Source organism: Macrobrachium nipponense, chromosome 28 (assembly GCF_015104395.2).
Source record: "Macrobrachium nipponense isolate FS-2020 chromosome 28, ASM1510439v2, whole genome shotgun sequence".
NCBI classification, from domain to species: domain Eukaryota; kingdom Metazoa; phylum Arthropoda; class Malacostraca; order Decapoda; family Palaemonidae; genus Macrobrachium; species Macrobrachium nipponense.
The window spans coordinates 58077048-58096374 of record NC_087217.1 but is presented as its reverse complement, the minus strand read 5'-3'; the positions used below and the strand labels follow the sequence as shown (position 1 = coordinate 58096374).

The 19327-nt window shown below is 39.4% G+C and overlaps 1 protein-coding gene across 8 annotated transcripts in view; it reads left to right on the top strand.

Moving 5' to 3' along the window:
- LOC135201768 (protein CLEC16A homolog) overlaps window positions 1-19327 on the top strand; it is a 208954-nt gene that overhangs the window by 135414 nt on the left and 54213 nt on the right. For 7 of the 8 annotated variants that reach the window (XM_064231008.1, XM_064231011.1, XM_064231009.1 and 4 more), the window contains one exon: window positions 18061-18198. In XM_064231008.1, coding sequence (XP_064087078.1) covers window positions 18061-18198 — 138 coding nt within the window. Of the gene's footprint in view, window positions 1-18060; window positions 18199-19327 lie in introns of those variants that run through there. The other variant, XM_064231014.1, reaches the window with a different exon arrangement.

Here is a 19327-nt window from a genome sequence, read left to right as displayed (position 1 = left end):
TTTTTTTTTTTTTTTTGGCTTTTTCTGATTTTTTAATTTTTATTTTTACTTTTTTACTTACGTTTTTTAAGAAATTTCAATTTCTTCACCACTTCCAATTTTCTGTTTTTTCGTGTCACTTGGACCTTCTTGTTTGCTTACTACTAAAGGTCTCTTTAAAATTAAAAAACTATCCAAGGAAGATTGCTTCTGCCTGCTTTTCAAAATGTTCCTGAAATGACTCGGGCAAATGTCATCAAACTGCGCAAGCATACGACCTGTGTAAGCCTTTTCGGGGTGTCTCTTCTACAAATGATTGCACTTTATGAAAAGCAGATAGAACATCCTTAATTTCTGCCGTTGTCATAGGGTCGTCGTCCTCCTCCTCCTCACCGCTGCTAGAGAACTCTTCTTGAATGACGTTATGTTGCATGGCCTCTAACTCCTTCAGGTCATCTGTCGTAAGCTTCTCTTGGTGCTCCTCAAGAAGGTCATTGATGTTGTTCACATTGACGACCAGCCCCATGGACTTGCCGAGCGCAACGATCTCGTCAAGTTCTGGTTGCAAAACAGTTTCAGGATCGTCAACTCTTTCTGAATCTGCATCAGCTTTGCACACGTTGAATCCCTTGAAGTCTCGGGCGGATACGGCATCAGGCCAGAGTTTCCTCCACGAAGAATTCAAGGTTCGTCTCGAAACCTCCGGCCAAGCTTGATTGATGAGTCGGATGCATATGAGGATATCCAAATGCTCCTTCCAAAATTCACGCAAGGTGAGGTTTGCGGTATCGGTGATGTCGAATGATCTCTTGAAAAGATGTTTGTATACAGCTTCTTGAAGTTCGATATCACTTGCTGGTCCATGGGCTGGAGGAGAGGGGTGGTGTTAGGCGGAAGATAAAGAACCTTGATAAAAGAATACTCCGCTAGGATATCTTCCTTGAGGCCAGGAGGGTGAGCAGGGCCATTGTCCAACAACAGCAGACATTTCAGAGGGAGGCGCTTCTCTTCCAAGAATTTCTTCACTGTCGGGCTGAAACACAGATTTACCCACTTGGTGAATGGCCTTTGCTGCCCCAGTGCTTGGTGTTACACCTAAACTTTATAAAACCAGCCAACCAGCCAACCACTCAGTGAACAAAAGTCTCGTTACCCAGGCTTTCGCATTAGCCCTCCACATCACCGGAAGCTTCTCCTTTAGCACTTTGTGGGCCTTGAAGGTTCGAGGAGTCTCGGTATGATACACAAGTAGGGGCTTCACCTTACAATCCCCACTGGTGTTAGAACAAAGTGCAAGAGTAAGCCTGTCTTTCATAGGCTTATGCCCGGGTAGCTTCTTCTCTTCCTCCGTGATGTACGTCCAACCAGGCATTTTTTCCAAAAAAGGCCAGTCTCATCACATTTGAAGACTTGCTGAGAACTGTAGCCTTCCTTGATTGTCATCTCGTCAAACGTCTTAATAAAGGCTTGGGCCACTTATGTGTCCGAGCTGGCAGCCTCCCCATGCCGCACCACCAAATGGATACCAGTCCGTTTGCGGAATTTATCGAACCAACCCCGAGAAGCCTTGAAGTCTGTGGTTGCCGTCGATGTCCCTTCTCCTGCATCGTCTTCAGCCTGGGCACTCAGATCACAGAAAATAGCGCTGGCCTTGTGGGAGATTGCCGTCTCGGTTATCGTATCGCCAGCAATTTCTTTGTCCTTAATCCATACAAGAAGCAGCCTCTCCATCTCATCATGCACATGGCTCCTATTGTTGGACAAAATAGTCATGCCGTTGGAAGGTGTAACTGCTTTGATGGCTTCCTTCTGCTTAAGGATGGTGCCTATCGTTGACGGATTTCAGCCGTATTCCTTAGCGATCACACTCAACCGCATGCCAGCATCATACTTTTTAATTATCTCCATCTTTGTCTCCATAGAACTTCAGCAACATTCTTGGGACCCATGGCTAATAACGTAAGTAATTAAGTTCACACACAACACGATAAAGTAACTTACTACAAAGAAAGCGAAATCACTAATACGAATTTACGGTAACAAATGAAATCTATGTGAATGAACGAATTCCACATGCGTAAAATAACGCTGATGTGACAAAATGGTCAAAGGACGCCTTTATGTAGAGGTATGATGGGGCAGATGCTGACCAATAGCAGAGCAGGATCTTACGGCAGTGACTAGTATCAAGAACCAATGGGAGAGCGGGAGGATGGTGGTGAGCCTACGGAGTTGGCGGCGCACAATTTTTAAAATTGTTCTCGGTGGCCCTGGGAAATTTTGGTTTACAGTATATACTTACATCCTTTCGCAACCTCAATTATTTTCGTACACAGAAGCAAAAAATCTTCGTCTTAGCTTTCTTAACCTGGATTTTTCATACCTAGGGACTTTCGTATGTAGAGGTTCCACTGTACTTGAAATGGATGGAGAAAACTAGAGACCCTTCCTATAATTTATGGACATCTGTTAAAGATCCCTTACGTCATCTTTCTAAGAATGTCTGGTCATTCTTCTTAAGAGAAATGATTAGAGAATCACACTCTCAAATAGGTGAAGGATTTTTACCTATTCTCAAGGTAAAAGTGCATGAAATCAGAGCGATTTCCACTTCTATGGTATTTAAGAAGAACCTTTCCCTGACGGAGATAGTAACGACTTTCTTGAGATGCAAGTCAGTGTTTGCATCACACTATCTAAAAGAAATAGAATCTGTATATAGTGAATACAGTACATTAGGCCCCTTATCAGTGGCTGGCATGGTGTTGGGGAAGGGAACTAGGAAGCATTCCTTCCTACCTTTTTACCTTGATTTAAGGTGGTGTGTTTTTGGGGAGTCTGGGGTTACATGATACCAGGATACCCTCCAGTTGTTTTGGTGAAGGGTTGGAATTTAGTTTTATGGTATAGGTAATGTTGTTGTTCTGGTCTTTGTTGGTACTGCGCCCTGGGCAGGGGGATTATGTGCTTAATCTTTTTAAGCGATTAGACCATAGACTTAGCTTCAAAGCTCCCACAAAGGTAGTAGGGTACCCAGGTCAAACTACTCAGCCTCTACCACGTGTGATGAGTGCCAACCAGAGGGAGTATTTTCTTGTAGCAGCTCTCTTACAAGGTAAGGATACAACAAGCATTTCAGAAGTGTAAGCCCCTTTTCTATTCACAAATTCATTATCACATAATGATTGGGGTGGAGTAGTCCATGTATCCCACCTCCTGTCAATGTGTAATCAGCTATGTAATTACTTGGTAAGTTGCTTATGTAAAAATAACATTTTTATGATAAAATAAAACTTTACATATACTTACCAAGTAATTACAGAATGTGAGCCCACCCTCCTCCCTGGACATGGATGATGATTGTTAGTCATAAACAGATTGAAGAACCTGGCTCAGTTATTCCTCTTCTTCCCGAAAGTGGGCGGGACTAGTTACCTATAGCAAAAACAAAGAAGAATTGCTTTGCAAATTCCGAATTTCAGCTGCCGGTGCTAGAAACTGCTAGCTTATGTAATTACTTGATAAGTACTATATGTAAAATTTTATTTTATCATAAAAATGTCATTTTATGAAGAAAATTGAACTCACCAGTAATTTGTAAGATAATCAAGTCAGGGTAATTTGCAAGCAGATTCCTAATTGCTAGTAAATTTGGCGCATCCATAAAAGCTTATCTATTAAAGGAATTTCTCTTCTTATTATCACAAACTTGTAGATAGGATGGACTAATACAGCCAGTCACAAAAATGGAAACTTGGGGCTTGTAGTTTTATACGATTGTAGAAGTTTGACAGGGTGCTCTTTCAAGGCATTAATGGCAAAAATTATCATTGAATGATTGAGTGAATGCTTAAGAGGAATTGCCTTTTGTAAGGATATTACACTTAAGGACATCTGATTGTTGCCTTCAGAAAGTACAGTAGTGCCTCAGGTTATGAAATTAATCTGTTCCGAAGCAGCCTTTGTTACCTGATTTTTTCGTATCTAGAACTATGTTTTACATGTAAATTGTCTAATTCGTTCCAAGCCCTACAACAACACCACAGTAAATTTTATGATAAAGCTAAATTGACCAATAAACAATGAAATACAACAATTTGGACCATTCAATACCTAACCTAACCATGACTTTATCTGTAAATAAAGTGTATTAGTGTACAGGGTACAAGAAATACTGTACGTACATGTATGTACATGTGTAGTAAAATGTGGAACCTTGCCCTTCGAGTGAGGCAATGTCCGAAAGTGGCGACAAAGGAGGAGGATAAATGGCAGAAAACATGAACACTAATCTTTATGAAACATTAAAAATTGGCAGAAAACATTAACACTAAACTTTACGAAACACATTAAGAAATGGCAGAAAACATTAACACTTCTTGATTATCTCCATCTTCGTCTCCACAGAAAGCATCCTCTTCTTTCCGTGAACTTCAGCAACATTCTTGGGACCCATGGGTAATAACATAAGTAATTAAGTTCACACACAACACGATAAAGTAGCTTACTGTAGTACAACGAAAGCAAAATCACTAACACGAATTTATGTTAACAAACGAAATCTATGTGAATGAAGGAATTCCAGGTGTTCATGATAACACTGCTGCAATGAAATGGTCAAGGAACACCTTTACATAAAGGCATGATGGGACAGATGCTAACAAGTAGGAGAGCAGGATCTTACGGCAGTGACTAGCACCAGGAACCAATGGGAGAGTGGGAGGATGGTGGCGAGTCTACTGAGTTGGTGGCGCGCGAGTTTTAAAATTATTCTTGGCAGTCCGGGCAAATCTCGGACTTTACAGTACATACACCCTTTCACAACCTGAATTATTTTCGTGCACAAAAGCAAAAAAATCTTTGTCTTTGCCATCGTAACCTGGATTTTTCGTACGTAGGGACTTTCGTATGTAGGGGTATGGCTGTATTCCTCTTAGTAGGAGTGTTTGTTGACAAGATGATAACTGTGATTTTACAGTATTAAGGTAACAGAGAAAATACTGTTTGTAGGATATGAGTCATATCACCCGGTGAATCTGAAATGAAAGTTCTCTCTCTCTCTCTCTCTCTCTCTCTCTCTCTCTCTCTCTCTCTCTCTCTCTCTCTCTCTCTCTCTCTCTCTCTCTCTCTCATTTGTATTTTATAAAAATCAGTATGCTTCTGATGTGCCTTCATGTTTCACCCTGTTCCCATACAGAAATGACAAAAAATATCAGAGCAGAAGAGTCATAAAATTTCCATTTTGGTTTTTGTCTAATGCTGTCTCCCAATTTTCAGCTTCATTGGAGTGTACTGTATCATAGCAAACTGTACATTCATGAGTAAATTCTACTATTGGTAAACAAACATTAAAAGTTTGAAGTATACCCATATTTGTCATGTAGGCAAAAGGGACATAAAGCTCAGCTACTTTAAACCGGGGCTACTTTTGAGTATGTGCTTTCATTGCCTCCATTATCACGTTTTGCTCTCCCATAGTCTTCCAACACTGATCCTCCAACATTGCATTTCATCTGCATAATGGTAAGTGCACTTACCACACTACTACTATTCAATATTCCTCTATTTGTACAGTCGTCTGTTAACCTCGTGTAATTCTCTTACATGAATTTGAAAACAAATGGTTGGAAAATATCCAAAAAAATTCCTGAATGTTCCAAAAAGCAAAGCTTGAATTTTCCTGGATGTTGAAAACACCTAGAGTATAAATATTAAAAAGAAAGCAGATTGATGCCTAAAACACATTAACAGTGTTAAAAAAAGAAAATGGGGCTACATATTTGTAAGAAAATTATGCTTTTTAGTTTTAAGATTATTTGCCTATATATGAAATATCACTTGTTTTTTAAATAAAGCTTTTTTTATTTTAAGTAGGATAAACTGAGACATCAAATTTGCCAGTGTCAATCAATTCTTTTTTTTATTATTGTAATCAAATTATTGAAGGTAAATCATCCTAAATAATTTATATCTTCCAAGTTCACCTTTTAACATTGATGGTGTCTGTCTGTCTATCAGTGTATTTCACTGGCTTATGCATAGTTCATAGATCTTGCATTGAGAGAGTGAATGAGTGGACTTGGAAAAGATGAAATTGAAAACAGTGAGCATTACTAAAAAAATCCTTTAAGCATAGACTAAACTGAGGACATCAAATTTAGCTAATACTGCCTACCAAATTCTAAGTATCAATGGAAATAGATTTTTACAATTCTCTTAAGCTGTGCTTTCAGATTTACTTCAAACATTCAGTTATACCCATCAGACTGTCAGTGTCTGTTTAGCCAAGGTGTAGCTCAAAGGCTGAAATCATTATTTTGTACGGTAGAATTATTTTGCTTTTCTTTTTAATATTTTGATTACTATTTATGTTTCATTAAAAGTTTATAAAAATTTCGATATCTGTTTCTCAAAGTTTATAAAAATTTCGATATCTGTTTCTCAAAGTTTATAAAAATTTCGATATCTGTTTCTCAAAGTTTATAAAAAGCTTCAGAGAGGGATGGGGAGAGAGTGATAAAACAAAGTTGTAGTAACTGTGAATGAATCAGAGAGACGTCATCTAGAATCTAATCCAAGTCATTTATGACAGTGTGATGCATCATCTTTGCCAGTTTTCTTTTCAAATTAATATTTGTTTGGTGTTTTTACTTTGTAATTTTTCTGAACATTATAAATAGTAGAAATAGGCAAAATATAACCAATCATAGCTTTAATTCCAGACAGACAAGACCTGCTAAAGAGCTAGTGGCTGAAAGGGTTAATTTATATTCTCATTTGTATTTACAGTTTTTCTGTCTATAGTTGAAGGAAAGAATATCACACATTAGTGTTCCTGATGCATAATGTGTATAAGGTTAATGTTACGATCATGGTTTCAATAGTGAACACACACACTTTTTTGTCTTATGCATTTCATAAACAAAACATTAACAGTAATTTTATTTTATCAGTAATGTAGAGATAATTTACAGTTTGTTCTGTATACAGCAGGCTGGCTTAGGTTATGTGTAGACATACATGCAAATACCTTATTGAGTGTGTCTTGCCATTTTATATAAGGAATTTAAATTAAGCAAGGCTTTCCTCCCAGCACCACAGTTGGGTTCTTTCTTTCCAACAGCATTTGCTTCTTCCTGAGTCAGCTGCAAATAATTGTGAGGACAAGAGTACAGTGTACATTTTAATAAGCAATATTTATCATATATATAGAAAGACTCTAGACTTCTTTATCTGAAACTATTTTCAGTTAAAACCACACAGTTCTGAGTACAATATAATTGCACTGTTAATGTTAAATTTTACTATCACTATAGTATATTTATGGAATATGAAAAAAGTTATTGTAACATTAGTGTTTTATTTGGTAGATATGATTAGGACTTGAAAAAATGCTATCCTTATTATCCAGTCCATTAAATAAAAATTTGCATGCCTTTCCTTTCTGCATTTTAGTTGGCAACAAAACTTTAGACGAAATTCATATAGAGAATGTCACCCTTAGATGTAATTTTATTTGGGAGTCTACAACTTTACTAAAACATTATCAAACAAATAATTTTCTTGCAGTGAAGTATCCTTCCTTTATAGTATATATACTCTACTCTAGATTTGTCTAAGATAGCAATGCTCTTCACTGACTACACAATAAAGGCCCTATATTTTTTTTTTACTAATAGCAGTGTGGCTTATCTGTATTTTTAATGTAGGACATTTGACCCAGTATGATATAGATCAGTATAATGATCCTCCAGTTTTGTAAAGACTTCAGTTTACATTAGTGGTCAATGCGCAACAAGTACTAATGTGTCGTGTTTGTATGTCCAGAATGTTTGATAATGATTTATATACAGTAGTGTGTACAAGGTATAATGAACAATACCACAGTGTTAGGTAGTAAGGGTGTAGGAATTCCCTCCAGTATCCTCATTCATCAGAATTTGGGCAATTTTATGAATAGTATTGCGTATATATGGATTGTGGCTGTCTTGATTTTATTTTTATTTGAGGAAATTTTTTCAGACATGCACAATGAAAATAATTGATTTTGTAATATATACTTGTTTACCTTAACTTTTGATGCCTTATTACTCATGGATTTTTACATATGAACTTTATTCCTAGTCTCCTGGGGGGATTCTTTCTTTCTTTGAAATGGCGTAAAGAATAAAACTCGTTCCAGTAGGAACAGGTGCATTTTTTTTAGAAATGCAGGTAAATTTAGTTTATAGTATCTCTGAACTCTAATTCAATTATTATTGCCTCAGATATATCACTACCTATTAGTTAAATTGTGTGGTGGATTTATGATAAAGATAATTTTTATAAATGCTAACTTATGCAGTTTTGTATATGTACTGTACATTTGAACATGTGACTTTGTGAAAATTTCAACTGTTCTATAAAAAAATGTTCAGGTTTCAATTTCATTACAACCCCATTAATCGTATGCAGTACAGTACGTATTACCTTTCTTCATTGCAATAGATCCTAGTTGCATAAACTTGTATGATCACAGTCCAGAAGTTCTCTAAGGATGCCCTGTTCTCCTATGCCACCTCTTATTACCCTTTACTATTTTGTGTGGCTCAAAGGTGCAAACAAGTACTTTTTAATTAAAGAGTTTTCTGTATATACGTATTATTATTATTGGGGAAAATATTTATGTAGTAACTATTTTTACCTCCTACATTTTTAACCAGATTGTTGGGCTTAGATTGAGTTGGTGTTTGGGCTGGTCCTTATTGTCTTATGATTACCAGTTTGATTCAGATATAAGGCGTGAAGTGTGAAAGTGATCTAACCTGCCTGATGTTAGTTTTTAGTAATTAGCGGTCAAAATTAATCACCAATTACAACCGAATAAAGACAGTAGCGTTGCATTTAGTGCAAAAGTGGTCTAACCCGCTCAACGTTAGTTTTGTTCATGAAACTTACCTGTCAGATATATATATAGCTGTATTCTCCGACGTCCGACAGAATTTCAAAACTCCCGGCACACGCAGTGGGCGGCCAGGTGGTTAGTACCCATTCCCGCCGCTGGGAGGCGGATATCAGGAATCATTCCCATTTTCTATTCAGATTTTTCTCTGTCGCGGTAGTGAAAACACCTGTTTCCACTACCTCCGCCTAGGATTTTGAAACTTCATTAGCCGCTTAAGTATCCTACTTATTTTTTTGAATGATTGACTTGGATTTGTGGCTAGGCATACGCTATCATAAATTAATTAAAATTTTTTCATTGCATATGATGTCTGAATCTAGTTAGCCTAGTTTCAGATTTTGTTGTCTGCAACGGGTAAGGGGAGGCTACCGAAACCTTCGGTAGACACTCGTTTAGTATACATGTTTTCTTTGTTGAGAGATCAATGTAATTAGTGTAATGTTGACTGATTCCACAGGCGTCCTTTTAAATGCCCTTCTGCAGTGTCGATGACCGTGACAAAGACGCAAGATGTCGCACAGCCGGCCGTCGTTTTTGTCAAGAGTGGCGAACGTCCTGAAGACTCGTCCTGATGACGATCACCGTACTTATGCTTAGGACGCTCGGGTTTCATGAGCGGCTCTCCCCTCGCCAGGAAGCCTCTCAAGTTACTCGTGTTGACGCACGTCATTCACTATGACGCTTCCCTTGATGTTCGTCACTCTTCTATTCCGGACGCTCTTCAAGACGCTCAAAGAATGCAATCAGGACGTTCGGCAAGCACCTCGCGACGATGCCTTTCGGAACGCTCGGCGTTCCTTTTTTGAGCGCGTGTCTGGATATGTTCATTTGCATTACTAAGACGCAAAATGTTGCACAGGCGGCCACCGTCTTTGTTAGAAGGTAACGAAAGTCTTTAAGGCCGTCTTGGAGACGATAGCCTTACGTCTTCCTATAGTGCTCTCACACTTCAGGAGCAGTGTGCGGCTCTCCAGGACGCTTTTTTTTTTTTTTTTTTTTTTCGGGTGGCCTTTCAGAAGACGCTCGACGTCATAAACATTGATAAGCTTTTTGGAAGACGCTCGATGTCTTACACATCTGGACGCTCAAGCCAGGACGCTAGCGAGGACGCTCGCCAGGAACGCTAGCGAGGGACGCTTTTGAAGACGCTCGGCATCCTACACGTCATGACGCTCGGTAGAGCACTTGCCAGGACGTTCTTCAGAACGATAGGCGTCCTACGCATCAAGAGTTCGGCAGGATTCCTGCAAGAACGCTCTTCAAGAGAGCGTCGTCGAAGTAGAGGAAGGAGTTTGGTCTCGTCAAGATGTCTACTTCTCTTTCTACGAAGGGAGCGTTCAAGAGAATCCATCACTTGATGAATTCCAGGAAAACTGTAAGCAGATTTCGGTGTCATAAAACGCCTCGTCTGCTTTCGGGATTGCGCTGCCGAAGGGGAACATTAAGGTCATTCCTGTCGTAAGCCCAGTCTCTAATCAGGAATCCTGCCCCTTCCTCGATTTCTGCGGGAATCGGAAGGCTATATGCTCGAATTCCTGGATTACTTTCCGTCATGCAATTGTTAGTTCTCATTGACAAAGTTCTTAATAACATTTTATCGCATAAGCGGATAAGTAACAAAATTTCGAAAGAGCTCTCATTCATTAGTCAGAGGCTCATCCAGGAAAAAGACTTATAGACTACGTCCATGAAGTCTTATGTCAAATATCATAAGAAGCTTGAACTTTCCTTTTCGATCTTCGGTTCTCACTTGAGGATTTCCATTTGAATAATATTATTCCTTTTCTTGGCAAAGAGAATGAAGACAGTCGATTTCCATTCTCTCTCTCTTCCTCGTCGAGGAAAGAATGTAGTAGAGAATTAGATGTTCAAGTGACTGCAATACTTAGGTATTTTATCTTCGCGTCATATTACTAATGTAAAGTTCAAGTCATATACGCATATCGTGGTTACCTCTACAGATGGCAACCGAAAGGACTGGTTATTCTTTTTAAGTGTATTTAAATCGGTCCTTCCTGCAAACTTCCAGGAGTTTCCGGTGTAAGGACAATGCTTGAAGGTATTGTTACAACAACACCAACTCAGCTTCTGCATGTAGCGAATTATGTTTCGCTTAAATATGCCTGCTTGAGAATTTCTTATGATCGATAATAGTAACGAACCTATTCCTTCGTAGAAGAGAGTAGCTGGTAACTCAGGCAGAATAGTGCGAAACGAGAGGTTGCTGTCATTGTGGATGACGCAGTATATTTAATCGGTACTCCCGGCAACTTTCCAGGAGTTTCCGATTTAACATTTGGTTAATTAAGCGTAATGTTACGACAACACAAAATCAGCTTCTGTATTAGCGAATTCTGTTTCGCTTAGATATGCCAACTTGAGAGTTTCTGTTCAAATAATGGAAAATCTATTCCTTAGATGAATAGAATAGCTGGCAACTCGGCATAAGACTGCGAGAAGGTGAACATAAGCTGCTGCCTGTAACTGTCACAGTGTCTCACACTGTCACCAACTCAGTGTTAGGTAGCTCGTTGTACTGCTCAGTCGGTTACGTCTCTCTCTCCCGCGGGATTGATTTACGAACCGTATCTCTGCCCTACAATCATGACTTTTGCCTCGGGTTGAGGGGATTTCTGGTAATCATGAATAAACGACTTCCTTTTGCTAAGAAATTTTCAACAGAGATATCTCTTAGACATGTTCGGCGCTGCTTACCGCACTGTAACAGAATTCTGTACGAGTCTACCGCAGCATAGCACTATAATAATGCTCTCCTGCTTATGCAAAGCGCAGCCTTATTAGGGAAGGAAGCATGCTTAGTGAGGGAATGGATGAGTCTGCTGGGACCATTTCCTGCTGGAGAAGCTTGTTTCCCTGAATAGACTGCAATTCAGACCTCTACAGTTTTTCCTACAGGAGAACTGAAATAACATCAAAGATCTAGAGATAATTCTAAACGTCTCTCAATGGGTTAAGGATCACCTCAGGTGATAATGAGAGGGAGCCAGGCATCCGGACAGAGGTCCTGGCACATAATCTAAAAGAATTGGAAGCAATTTGGTTGGCTCTCCAGTTCCTCGAAGAGTGAGGTTTTGGTCGAGTGGTCCAAATCATCTCAGATAATTCCGCAGCTCTCTCATATCCCAAGAAAAGAGAGATGGTTATCGGCATAGGCACGGAACGTAACGATCCGTAAGAGGTTCGTTACACGATTGCACGTCCGTGCGGATCTTCTCGATCGACGGCAGCAACTACTGACGTTTGACTTTTGAGTAATCCTCGCTTAGAAGTATGTCGAGAGTTGTGGAGACTTTGGGGACGTCCTTTCGTAGATTTTGCAATATTGAAGACGAAGAAGCTTCCTCTACATTGCGCCCTTATTCTCGATCTGAGAGCGGTAGCATAGACGCCATCCTATAGTATGGAATGGGGATAGTTGGTTAGCCCTTTTCCCCTATTCAAAAGCTTAGGAAATGTAATAAGATAATCGCTGGCGTCAGAGGGAGTGAGAAAGACGCTGATCGCCCCATGTTGGCCTTCGAGAGGCTGGATTCACAGAGGTCACGTCCTTCAGAGAGCACTTTCCAAGGACCCTTCCCGAGAGAATCGGTCTACTCTAACAGCCTCACTCGAGAGGTACCTAAAATCTCTCCGCTCTGAGTCTGAATGCGTTCAGACTGTCAAGAAGCGAGAGGATCTTCAAGATTAATTGCAAGTCTCATTGCCAAAGCAAAGCAGTGCTGCATATTTTGCAGTGTACCAATCGGAGTGGGCCGTTTCTGGACATAGGGCAGGAAGAATGACTGTTCCTCTACCTCTGACCTCTGTGAATGACTTTACCGCCTTCCCATTCCGTCTGAAGTATGGGATAAGCTAACAGTCCCAACGATTGTAGAATACGGAAATATGTTGTTGACGGCCTCTAGGCTCAGAGATTCGGATCTGTCAAACAACAAAGCCCTTCACGATCTTTGAGGTCTGCGGAATCTTGATGGAACTTAGACGTAGTCTGAAGTTCTTGATGTCAAAGCATTTCGAACCTCTCCTTTCTGTAAACTTAATACACGTGACCAGAAAGGCTAATTTTCTAACCACTCTAGCTACGGCAATGAGGGTTAGTGAGGTTTTAGCCATCATCAGAGGTTTTGGCTTTAGAGGACATAATTCGGTGTCCTCTAAGCCTTCCGTTCTTGCTAAGAACGAAAACCCGTCTAACCCTTGGCCCAGAGGCCTGGAGATCAAGGGGATGGCACAAATTATTGGGCAAGAGCCACAGAGAGTCCTGTGCCCTGTCGGGGCTCTCAAGTTTTATCTTGATAAAACTAAAGAAAGTCAAGGTCATTCGGACAATCTGCGGTGTTCCGTAAAAAGACCAGACTTGCCCATGTCGAAGAACGCCCTGGCGTTATTTTTAAGGAGTCTTTCTAAGAGGCTCATTCGTCATGTTTGAACAAAGATTTGAAACCTTTTAAAGTAAGTGCTCACGAGGTGAGGGCGCGGCCTCGGAAGCATTTCAACAGAGCATGACACTCAGTAATATCCTGAGTGCCACGTTTGAGCGAAGCAACTCTGTGTTCGCTTCACACTCCCGACGGGATGTGAAGACGACATATGAGATCTGCGAGTCGCTAGGACCATACATATCCGTAGAAATATTATTGGAGGCAGGAAGCAGCACGAATCCTATCCTATAGAAAAAGGGATAGGTGTGCTTTTAACTTTGAAGGGTTGGTCGCTTGAGGCGCTTTCCCTTTCGTTAGCCTAGAAGTTATGGGACTAACTTCGATAGGTTAGGTCAGGTGGTGGTTTTAGCTTCGTTGCCCTCACAGTATGGTCAATATGGTCTAGTCACATTGTGGTCACGCCCCCCGCCCCCGTTGACAGATCATCTAGAGCGCACCAACTACACAGGTCACTACCTTGTTGGCAACTCTAGTAAAGCAAAAGCAGACTTCGGTGACAGTAATCAAGAAGTCAGCTATGCTAACAGGTAAGGAATCAAGATGTCAATCATCTGCACTTGAGGTGTTTCGTAAATCCTTCTATTCTGTCCCTTCCCACCTCCAATGGTGGGATTCAGCTATATATATATCTGACAGGTAAGTTTCATGAACAAAATGTTATTGTTATGATACAATAAAGTTTGTTCATACTTACCTGGCAGATATATATAATTAAAGTACCCACCCACCTCCCCTCAGGGGACAGTGGTATGAAAAATCTGAATAGAAAATGGGAATGATTCCTGATATCCGCCTCCCAGCGGCGGGAATGGGTACTAACCACCTGGCCGCCCACTGCGTGTGCCGGGAGTTTTGAAATTCTGTCGGACGTCGGAGAATACAGCTATATATATATCTGCCAGGTAAGTATGAACAAACTTTATTGTATCATAACAATAACATTTTTAGTAATACCCATCGAAGTTACTGTTTACTACCGAATATGTACAGTGGTGCAATGTTTGTACAGTGGGCCCCCCGTATTCGCGTTCTCCGAATTCGTGGATTTCACTCTGGACCATATCTACCCATTATTTGTGGGAAATTCATCTATTAGCAGTATTTTTATATGAGAAATATCGTCAAATTCCAAATATTTTTTTAATCAATTTCATCATAAAATGCGCTTTTTGTGGTGAAACTATTTAAAAACCGGGTATAAAAATGTTTAGTGGTTTTTCTTGAGTTGTAACTAACAAAATAAGCCATTTTCTGCTTTTTTTAGGGGTTCCAACTATTTGCAGATTCTCACTATTCACCCGGGGGGTCTGGTACACATCCCCGCGAATGTTAGGCTAGATCTTTCATGCCATTAGTTCTTTTATAAGTTTTAGAATTTTTTTGCTTGGTGACAGTCAAACTTTTTTTATTCAATCCCCATTTTTACACTTTTTGGTTATGGTCAAATTTTTTATCTACCCCCCTCCCCCACACTTTTTTTCCTAAAAAGTCATGGTTCTAGATTCACTTTTAAAGATTGTATGAAATAAGAAGAGTTCTGTAGAAAATTTTTTTTTGTTACTGTGCCTAATTCAGAGGCGTTGTCGCTGCCATTGGCTGCAGCACCCTCCCGGGTTAGAACACTTCACGCCCGATCTAAAGCTAGTCTGCACATCAATACAAGGTTTATGAACCTACTGACAACATGTTCCTGCCTATAACTCCAAACAGTCCTTTTTGAGGGTTAATGCATCACTTTCGCATTACACGCCTCATATTTCTGAAAGTTAAGTGATGATTTAAGATCAGATACATATATGTTTCTTGTGATGTAACCCTTGTAATTTTGATTAGAAGTAAGGACAATAATAAGTTTTATGCAGAGAAGACCCGATTATTTGTGATAAAACTTTTAGGTCGAAAAGAACAATAAGGTTACTTATTAGTTATAGACCACATCATTCCCACACCAATACATTTGTTCTACATTTCATTACCTATGCTTATTTTTGTATTGCCTCGTGTTATTAACAATAAGTGCTAAACTAATCGCACTGCATTTTTGTGCTTTCCAGTTACATTTTATTATTGCATATTTATGTTGTAATGCTTAGGTGTGTTATGTAGCATGTGCAAGTGCATTTACTGAAATTTGCTTCAATGTTGTGCAAATATCAGAAATGATAACTTATTATATATGCATATGTACATCCTTTTATTGAGCAGTTTTTAGATAAACTCATGAAACACTGCAGTAATCTCTTAGTGTTCATAAATTAAAAATTATTACCTAATTGGAGTTAAAATTTTTATAAATAAGATTTGAAATTATTTTGCTCATACGTATTATGTAATCACAAATTACAGCCCTCTCAATTTTACCCATGGCAAAGTGCCTCCTGAGGACAACCAGGTGGAGTACTGATTAGCCTCTGAAATGAGGGAAATGAGAATTATTTGTAAATTAGTCATGTTTTGGAATTGGGACAAGACAAAACCCCATCCTCTGCCTCATTCTCATGAGGGAGTCCTTGAGTGTTCATCTCTAACAAGTGACTTGAAAGTTTCTGTGCTTTCAGATCACTTCAACCGTGGTATGCCAAACATGAGAAAACCTTACCAGTTTCAGTAGAGTATGTATTTTCACCCATGCTGCAACAGCCGTGGACTTGATCTCAGAATGAATTCAGCCATCCATGTCTTCCTCACGCTTGGTATTACTTGATGTCCGATGGTAATTTTAATAAGACAGTTTCCAGGAAATCAGCCAATACCGGACAGAAGATGCTGCTATAAAGTTGGGTTCCTACATCAGGTTCCTACATCACTAACCACACTGAAAAGTGATGGCTTTGGAGGTAACTGTGCCTCTTAAGGCTGGGAGGTTAGATCTGATGTGATGTGCTCTATATGTATTTTATGTACCTCATTATTGGACAACCTCCTATTACTTTAATGATTTGACAAGTTATCTTTGACTCTAAACAAACCTGTAGCCATGGGAACCCCTTTGTGCGGTAGGTCACACTGAAGGGTATGTCAGAGATAACAGTCAAATTTCTAGTTTTGTAAAGTTGAAGAAGTTGGTAGGTTAGTAAGGAAGGGACTAAAGCAAATGGATAACAAGTAAGTTAAAAAGCAGTTCAGGTTGGGATGAAGGAAAGATACTGAGAATTTTATTAGTAACTACAGTGTGCTGCTAAGGGCATGGTATAAGCATCCCTCTGTGGGGTAGAGAGCAGTTATACCTCCTTGTTGGATGGGTTTCATGCTTCCCTTAAACCTTTTGGAATCTGTTTCTCTATTTGGTCGTGAAAATAAAATTGGTTGTTAGTCTTGTATTTTTAAAAGTTAACTTGTTTGTGGTCGTATTACTGTATGGTTTAGTCTTTTTCAGTTACGTTACTGATTTAGACATTGTCACTTTTCCAAATCCAAAAATATTGGCAAAATTTTCAGAATTGCTTATTATGAAAAAAGAGCTTGTTAGAAATTCAATTTAACATTGAGAAAATTGATGTATCTCGCAATTCCATCACCATTTTTTTTATAAATCCATTCCGATACCAGAGAATAAGCAAACTCAGGGAAAAATCAAGAAGAGTAAGTTACACAAAGAAAAATACAGTAACTTACTAATTGGCTGATGGCATTACTGCAGTAACTTGAACTATTTTCTTTTTGCTTTTGCAAAGATTAAGTATTTTTGGAGTCAAGAAAAATCCTTTTTAATTTGCTTATTTTTCATGGTATAAATCTTTGTGAAGGGCACTGTAAATGAGGTTCCTTATTGAGAGATTCCATAAAAGTACTACAGGATTTATTTCCTTAATCAGTGTAAGTATGCAGAGGCATATTGAATAATTAATGGACATGCAAAAATGAATCACTTAGCTGTACAATGCATGCATTTAACACTATAAATCATAAATTAAATAACACATTAGGAAAGAGCAATTTGAGAAAATCAGAAGGAATTGTTACGTACTGTCAAAAGGAAGCAGTTAGGCAAAGATTACTGGGCTAATTAAACAAAATGCTGATAAGAGCAATGCTAGGGTAAACATTGCACAACCATTATAATTGGCAAGGAAAAATGTCAAGTGAGAATTATGTGGCTATGAATGCAAAATTTGAATGCAAAATTGGCAAAAAAGTTTAGGAAAAAGTGACAAAGCCGTAATATAGTATGCTGAAAACAGAAGGGGCAGTGGCCTTTTCACAGTAATGCTTTGATAATGCTCCAGTTACCAATCTAAAGGAAAACTGAATCTGTACCTATTCAAGGCATACAAGAGAATGAAAAGTAATGTTTCCTTGTTTATCTGCCCTGTACAGAATATAGACTAAGTTTAATAGTTTTCTAATAAAAATGGGTCTTTACATTCCCAGATTAATTTTGTTAGCCTCAGATCTGAGTTTAACTTGGAGAGAGTTGTCACCAAGGAATACAATTGCTTGCCCTCAGTAAAGGTGAGCAAGTATGTTTTTATTCAAGGCTGATCCCATTTTGGATAATTTTTGTATTAGGTAATTAGTTGAGCAGTTTTCATAGAAAATATTTCATACAGTTTTTTTTTTTAAACTTTGTTTTCATGTATGCTAAACTAATTTAAAACATGTTGGCTTGTGAATTTTCATGTTACTTTCAAAACGGATTACATTTTAAGAAGATAACTTTTGTCTTACACTTAGGGAGAGGGCTGAGTCGTGCAGGCGGAGCTGATGTAAGAAGTCGAAGCCAGTCTCATCGTCCTTTGTTTAATGTGAATCGTGTTCCAGGATTTGCTTTGAAGCGTGAAGGTGGAGTCATGCCTCAGACTACCTCAGATGGTAATAATTTTTTAATTACTATTGCTAATTTTTGTCTATACTTGCAATGAATGTTGTATATTTAAACTTTACATATTTTGATTGTCATAATGATACAGGTAGCCCTGGCTTATCAGCAGTGTCGATTAACGGCGTTCCGGTTTTATGGTACTTGGCTAATGATGTCATCAACCAGATTTTCAGCAATGATAAATGATTTTTGTTTTCGGTAAGCAGTGTATCTGCATCAGTCGGCAGTTTATTGGCGTCAGTAAGCAGTTTATTGGTGCCAGTAAGCGGTTAACCCTTATACGCTGATTGGACGTTTTAAACGTCGACGAAAATTGTCTGTCGGGTGCCGAACCGACGTATGGTACGTCAATGCAAAATAGTTTTTTAAAAATTTCGCGGAAAAATAGTTAAAGGCCTACTAGGCAAAAACTTTTGAATCACGCGCCTTGAGGGATGCTGGAGCTCACGGATCAAGCTGCTGTTTTGTTTACAAGCATTACTCAGGTGCACATGCGCAAAATGCCTTCTTCTCGCACCAGCAAGCATCAGCGACGCGTCGCCTGAGAGCGATCTTTTGCTGCAGTCGTGTTTTGCTGAACTTTTGCGAGCGTTTGAGTATTTGTGGTGGTACAAGACGTACGTAGAGATGTCTGAACGTCTAATGGAGCGCGAAAGGCGCGTTTGTTCCGATACGTATACGAACCCTCGGTCCTTTAACAATAGGAAGGTACTTAACGGCAGCTGAACCGGTCGTAAGCTTCGAACAAGGGGGTTCGGTAATTAACTACTTGTCCGGCAGTTGGCGGTCAGCTCGACTGCGAGGAGAGGAGCCACTTTGCTTTCGGCCGCGTTGGTGGATGGACGTGTTGCTCGCCTCTCTGCCCACTTCAGTCGTATGCTCTGTTTTCTTCACTTCGTGAAGGCTGTTTCTCTTTTTCTTTTATTCAGTGTGAATGTACAAAGCCTGCGTAAGTACGTTTCTGTGTTTTGTATTTCATTCTCAGTGAATTTTGCAAGTGATTATGGGTTCCCGAGAGCCGGAGAGACCCCCTCGCCCCCATCAGCCGCAGATTGTGCCCTGGTGTGGAGGGCCATAAGTGTGGGGCCTTTCTGTCCTCTGTAGAGGTTGATCCTCACG